The 7,107-nt window shown below is 54.7% G+C and overlaps 1 protein-coding gene across 1 annotated transcript; it reads right to left on the reverse strand.

Moving 5' to 3' along the window:
• Positions 1–3,122: 3,122 nt before the first annotated feature.
• LOC138827045 (proteoglycan 4-like) lies at positions 3,123–5,844 on the reverse strand. Its single transcript, XM_070022569.1, has 2 exons — positions 4,390–5,844; positions 3,123–3,302 (listed from the first exon to the last, which is right to left on the reverse strand). Exons 1-2 carry the CDS (start codon positions 5,842–5,844, stop codon positions 3,123–3,125), a joined length of 1,635 nt encoding a protein of 544 aa, XP_069878670.1.
• Positions 5,845–7,107: the final 1,263 nt, after the last annotated feature.

Genomic DNA, 7,107 nt, shown 5'->3' on the forward strand with positions numbered 1-7,107 from the left:
CTTGTCAAGCATTGTTACCCCCTCCCTTGTTGTTTTCTCACCATCCCTTCCCTCCCCACCTCCCTCCCTCCTTCTCCCACCCCAAAGTTGAAAAGTTCATTTCCAACATAGTGTCTTGTGTTGCAAGGGGTCATTCTGTGTTCTCGTTTCAGCATTTTATTATGCCCCTTCCCCTCTCCAAATCAGACAGATGTATATACAAGAAGCAGGGTACCAAAATCAAATACAGTGACAACAGGGATAAACCATAGGGGGAAGAACATCAAAAGAAACAAAAAATTACATATTACATTAAAAACAAAGGCAAAACAAGATATGAAAACATTGGATAACACACACACACACACACACACAATCATTCACAGTGGGTCTTTGTTTCCTGAGAAATCATAGTGTAAATGTAAACTAAAGATACACTTTTAAAAAATTATAAATAGTTGGGTATTTTGCAGGTTTGGGGACTTAACTATAATATACACATTGTTACATAGACTAATACTTCAAAAAGGATAATCTATGAAAAAAAAGCAGAAATCTAGCTCTTTTCTATTTTTCCTTCGGCAATTTTAAGTAAGCTAAATGATTTCCATTGTGTTTAGAGAAACTAAAGACAAACAAAATAAACTTATATGCCCCGATGAACATTAAAATTGTTAAAAGGTTTTTATTCCACAACTGTATTTTCACTGTAAGGACAAATGCAATATCTATTTTCCGTTTTGGTTCCCGAGTCATATTTTCAGTTTAAGCATTGATACAATGTCTCTCTTAGGGTCCTTGTGAAGAAGAAGAATACACGTTCCCAGCAGTCTTGCGTTTGGAGCCTGGGCCTTTCTGCTCGGCTCTTACGCGTCAGTGACGGGATCAAGCATACCCTGTTTCTGTTTCAGAGACCTTTTTCTTTATTGGCATGAGCAGCTGTGGGCAGGCAGAGTTGTCATGCAGTAGTGGAGGTTACCTGTGGCCACTAGGTAAAATAATGGCAGCTCTGTATTGCTCTACGGATACAATCCTGGGGCCCATGGAGACCATGGCTGGCTCCTGCTGCCCGAGGCTCTGCGTGGTCTCCGATTCCCTGCACTGCCCAGGCCTGTGCGTGTGGACGTGTCTGCAGCTGCACGTGCCGGGTGACGCGAGGACATCTGCAGTGTGCTCTCCCTTGACACTGGCACACGGATTTGTGTTGCAGATTGCCCGGCACACAGTGCACAATCACAGGCCTCCATGCTTTATTAACCATATTTAATTTCCCCAAGGCACCTGAGTTACAGTCCATCCGTCTTCAGTGTACAGGTCCTTCCCTGTGCTCATGGAAAGAAGAATACAAATACGGTGTTTAAGACACGCCGGTGGGAGAGGCCGGAGGTTTGCCTTAGCACACGTTATAACAGAAGCTGAGGCTTTCAGAGTGTAGAGACTTCTCGACACCCGGAAGGTACATTGCTTTATGACTCACAAAGTGATGCCTTGAGTAACCACGTGGGAAACAGAGAGAACGTGTACCAGGACACTTAGAAATGGCTACCCAAAAGAATACTCAGTACGTGCTCAGCGCTGCGGACGTCCCGCTTTCCTAAAGCTTGGGGAAGGAGACAATTAAACGGCGTAAGGAGGAGTGTTACTCCAGGTTGGGAGATGGTTTGGGTCTCAGGGGCCCAGCGGGGGCAGGGCAGGGGACAGGGCCCAGCGGGGACAGGGCAGGGGACAGGGCAGGGGACAGGGCCCAGCGGGGACAGGGCAGGGGACAGGGCAGGGGACAGGGCCCAGCGGGGACAGGGCAGGGGACAGGGCAGGGGACAGGGCCCAGCGGGGACAGGGCAGGGGACAGGGCCCAGCGGGGACAGGGCAGGGGACAGGGCCCAGCAGGGACAGGGCCCAGTGGGGACAGGGCAGGGAACAGGGCCCAGCGGGGGCAGGGAACAGGGCCCAGCGGGGACAGGGCAGGGGACAGGGCAGGGACAGGGCAGGGGACAGGGCAGGGGACAGGGCCCAGCAGGGACAGGGCAGGGGACAGGGCCCAGCGGGGACAGGGCAGGGGACAGGGCCCAGCAGGGACAGGGCCCAGCGGGGACAGGGCAGGGGACAGGGCCCAGCAGGGACAGGGCAGGGGACAGGGCCCAGTGGAGGACAGGGCAGGGGACAGGGCCCAGCGGGGACAGGGCAGGGGACAGGGCCCAGCGGGGACAGGGCCCAGCAGGGGACAGGGCCCAGCGGGGGCAGGGCCCAGCGGGGGACAGGGCCCAGTGGAGGACAGGGCAGGGGACAGGGCCCAGCGGGGGACAGGGCCCAGCAGGGACAGGGCAGGGGACAGGGCCCAGCGGGGGACAGGGCCCAGCAGGGACAGGGCAGGGGACAGGGCCCAGCGGGGACAGGGCAGGGACAGGGCAGGGGACAGGGCAGGGGACAGGGCCCAGCGGGGACAGGGCAGGGGACAGGGCCCAGCGGGGACAGGGCCCAGCGGGGGCAGGGCAGGGGACAGGGCCCAGCGGGGACAGGGCAGGGGACAGGGCCCAGCGGGGACAGGGCCCAGCGGGGGCAGGGCAGGGGACAGGGCCCAGCGGGGACAGGGCAGGGACAGGGCAGGGGACAGGGCAGGGGACAGGGCCCAGCGGGGACAGGGCAGGGGACACTGCCCGGCGGGGACAGGGCACTGGCTGCTCTGTGGCTCCCAGCTGTAGGAGGCTGGCCCTCAGTTCTGAGGTCACGTATTACCAAGGTTTTCTCTTCTCAAAGAGAAGCATCTTTCCAGGTTGGCCTCTTCTCCCTGAAGTGCTGGAGTTGAGGTGCATGCACCACACCGGGCCTGCGGGTGGGATCCAGCCGGGTTTCCCCTTGGCCTCCTCGTCTCCCCACCCTGCTGGAGAGCATCAAAGCTGGGGCCCGCTCACACGAGCTTTCTCCTGACTTGTGAACACTGAGTGCAGTTGTGTCTCATCCCAGGCCCAGGGTCCACACGGCCTGTCTTCACACCCCTCCACCTCCCTGCTGTCTCTGTCCTTCCTCCCTCTGGGACCCGTGGGTGGGCTCCCCTTCCTGCTGCCCGAGCCTCCCCGAGCGGAGCCCCTCAGCTCTCCCTATACAATGCGTTGACAGGGGGAAGGTGGGGCATCTAAATATCCCTTTCATCCCATCGGAGTGTCATCAATTCTATCCACATTGACCCTGACACTGAATTTGCTTAGTGCGACTTTAAACATGTTTGTTATTTTCATGACCATTTCCAACGAGCTCTTTCCAAAGGCCCGGGGCAGCCATGCCTCCCGCTCTGTTGCTGGCGGTACCCGGTGTGCGGCGCGGCTTGCCTGCTCGGGAACTCATAGCTTCATGATCCAAAGCTAGAAACACCTGCACATTTGGAATCACCCTCCATCGACACCCTTCACATTTGTGTCTTACTTTAGTGCTGACAACTGATCTTGGCAATCACACTCATTTATTAGTGATTCTGCCCTGCTTTTATACATCATGTACATGTAGAAGATGCTATTACGTCATTAACTGAAGAATTCAAGGAAAAGATAAATAGGGATTGCAGTAGATTCATTTCCATGTCTGAAGAAAGATGAAAATACCTTTGTCACCATTCTTTAAAAAGTTCTCTTTTACTTTAAAAATAACAGTTCTTTCTTTCTATTTACTCATTATAAGGTGGAACATTAAAAGAAAAATAATATTAATCAGATAAACATGAGTCCTCCTAAGTCATACTATCAGTAGAAGAGCATACTTTGTTCTCCTATTTATTGTGTAAGCAGTGTGAAAACAATTCTTATTTAAAATCCATGAGAACTTGAATTCTAACTCTGGCTATGAAATTGCCTCCGTAACAAGGCAAGCTCCAGGGATGGGTTTTAAATTCCAATCTTTTAAAGAAATTTTATGTATCTTTGATGAGCAATTTCTCATGTTCATTCCAATAAATAACAACGTCAGGTTCACCAAAACATGAGTTTCCATTCCACACATCTCCCTTGGGGTGGCATCAATATAAAAGCAATTTTTATCTGGGCAGGTTTTGAATTTTTAGGGTTTCTAGGGATGCTGTTTTGTTTCTTTACACGTGGTAAATAGCACAGGAGCAGGTATATTGGTGCTAAGCTGATAGATGTACTGTGCCACCTTGCATCTGTTTTATGACATTCTTGTGTGAAAAATATGATTTTTAAAGTTTCTTAACTGCTCATTATCAATTCATCACAATGTAATCCAATATCTGTTGCAGCCGACACTTCACATTATTTTTGTTTTCAATTCCAGAATAGTGTATGATTGTGTGTGTGTGTGTGTGTGTGTGTGTGTGTTTATCCCTTTCTGAGTTCTGAGCGGTGTTAATGCGCTGATTTCTCCTCCCAGTAGTTCAGGAAGGAACAGAGCCTGGTGAGGACCCACCCACCCTTCTCCAGGAGCATGCAGGGTGGGTGGGGACGGAGCAGGGTTGGTTGGCAGGGGCGGCAGGGTGGGTGGGGTCGGAGCAGGGTTGGTTGGCAGGAGCATGCAGGGTGGGTGGGGACGGAGCAGGGTTGGTTGGCAGGAGCATGCAGGGTGGGTGGGGTCGGAGCAGGGTTGGTTGGCAGGAGCATGCAGGGTGGGTGGGGACGGAGCAGGGTTGGTTGGCAGGGGCGGCAGGGTGGGTGGGGTCGGAGCAGGGTTGGTTGGCAGGGGCGGCAGGGTGGGTGGGGTTGGAGCAGGGTTGGTTGGCAGGGGCGGCAGGGTGGGTGGGGTTGGAGCAGGGTTGGTTGGCAGGGGCGGCGGGGTGGGTGGGGTTGGAGCAGGGTTGGTTGGCAGGAGCATGCAGGGTGGGTGGGGACGGAGCAGGGTTGGTTGGCAGGAGCATGCAGGGTGGGTGGGGTCGGAGCAGGGTTGGTTGGCAGGGGCGGCAGGGTGGGTGGGGTCGGAGCAGGGTTGGTTGGCAGGGGCGGCGGGGTGGGTGGGGTTGGAGCAGGGTTGGTTGGCAGGGGCGGCAGGGTGGGTGGGGTCGGAGCAGGGTTGGTTGGCAGGAGCATGCAGGGTGGGTGGGGTCGGAGCAGGGTTGGTTGGCAGGAGCATGCAGGGTGGGTGGGGTCGGAGCAGGGTTGGTTGGCAGGGGCGGCAGGGTGGGTGGGGTTGGAGCAGGGTTGGTTGGCAGGAGCGGCAGGGTGGGTGGGGTCGGAGCAGGGTTGGTTGGCAGGAGCATGCAGGGTGGGTGGGGTCGGAGCAGGGTTGGTTGGCAGGGGCGGCAGGGTGGGTGGGGACGGAGCAGGGTTGGTTGGCAGGAGCATGCAGGGTGGGTGGGGTCGGAGCAGGGTTGGTTGGCAGGGGCGGCAGGGTGGGTGGGGACGGAGCAGGGTTGGTTGGCAGGAGCGGCAGGGTGGGTGGGGTCGGAGCAGGGTTGGTTGGCAGGAGCATGCAGGGTGGGTGGGGTCGGAGCAGGGTTGGTTGGCAGGGGCGGCAGGGTGGGTGGGGACGGAGCAGGGTTGGTTGGCAGGGGCGGCAGGGTGGGTGGGGTCGGAGCAGGGTTGGTTGGCAGGAGCATGCAGGGTGGGTGGGGTTGGAGCAGGGTTGGTTGGCAGGGGCGGCAGGGTGGGTGGGGTCGGAGCAGGGTTGGTTGGCAGGGGCGGCAGGGTGGGTGGGGTCGGAGCAGGGTTGGTTGGCAGGGGCGGCAGGGTGGGTAGGGACGGAGCAGGGTTGGTTGGCAGGGGCGGCGGGGTGGGTGGGGTCGGAGCAGGGTTGGTTGGCAGGAGCATGCAGGGTGGGTGGGGTTGGAGCAGGGTTGGTTGGCAGGAGCATGCAGGGTGGGTGGGGTTGGAGCAGGGTTGGTTGGCAGGGGCGGCGGGTGGGAAGCAGGTGCTGACACAGGACCGCCATCCCCCCTCCCAAGCTGGCTTCCCAGTGAATAGTGCTGAGACTGGGCGTGGATGAGACTGAGACACAGAGCCCATTGAGAATCGCTTTCCTTACAGACTTCCACCGCTGTTCTTGATGGGCTGAGGGGCCTGTGAGGCCACCATGCTGGTTATGAACGCCGCTCTCCCTGCCGCCAGTCCCTCCCTTCCTCCCTTCTACTGTCACTTGAAGCGAACATCTGAGCGGGAAGACCGGTGGAAGACATGCCTGCCTGTGCTTGTGGTGGGGCTGTGTGTGCTGTGCTCATTAACTCTGTCTCTGGTCTCAATCAACTTGCCGGTTATCTGGCACGTTGGTGTGAGGGGCAGACCCCGTGTGTCCACACGCTAACCAGCCCGCGCAGGTGTGACTCCAGACCCCTGCAAAGCGCACAGGTGATCTCCGACCACCTACCTCATCTGTCCTGGCTTGGCTGTCCACCTGACAAACAGGACTAGGTGTGGATGAGCCCTGCTCCAGAGCTGTCATTTGGAATAAATTGAGTCCGCTCGTACAGAGCACACAATTTTGCTGTAGGACAGATTCTATGTAAATACTGTACACATTTGATCATTGTTTCAAGGCAAAGCTCTCTTTCCAACATGTCAATTTAAAGTTCATATCATTGATTTTCTTTCTCTTTTATTAATATTTAATTATTTCATGTCCAATACGTGAAATACAGATATCATTGGGTGTGTTTTACAGAGGTGCTCAATGAACTGAGTTATTGCTGTAAGTCAATATAATCGATGCCACAACACCTTGGAATAATTAAATTTGGCACAAATAAACAATATATGTTCAATATTATCACATTTTCAAAAGGAAATATGTATGCAAGCTTTGGACAGAGAAAAACAGTGCAAATGGAGATAGTTGAGATAAGACGGTTTGAGACGTGAAAAGAGCTTGCACAGCGGTGTTCAAACTCAAACGGTGTGGGCCTGAGTGCATACACACCACTGTCATTGTAGGATACAGCAGGTAAAACTAGATTAAATGCTCTGAATAATGGAAACTGGCTTTTATCTGAAAATTAATGAAGAAAGACATGCTTGAATAACTGAACACGAGCATGCTTCACAACTTATGTTGTTGCAGAGATTTTGCACAGAATCCTGGAGGATGCGACCTCACTGCCAGCACAGTGTGACACACCGATGACACAGGAAGCTCACTGCCAGCACAGTATGGCACGCCGATGACACAGGAAGCTCATGACAGCACAGTGTGACACACTGA

Source organism: Dipodomys merriami, unplaced genomic scaffold, assembly GCF_024711535.1.
Source record: "Dipodomys merriami isolate MVZ:Mamm:240054 unplaced genomic scaffold, mDipMer1.0.p SCAF_15, whole genome shotgun sequence".
NCBI lineage: Eukaryota > Metazoa > Chordata > Mammalia > Rodentia > Heteromyidae > Dipodomys > Dipodomys merriami.

Excerpts from the sequence above, each read along its gene's own strand:
- LOC138827045 (XM_070022569.1), bottom strand. The coding sequence starts at position 5,844 with ATGGCGGTCCTGTGTCAGCACCTGCTTCCCACCCGCCGCCCCTGCCAA. Across the intron at positions 3,303-4,389 it reads ATGCTCCTGGAGAAGGGTGG|GCAAGCCGCGCCGCACACCG; the intron begins GTGGGTCCTCAC and ends GTTCCCGAGCAG.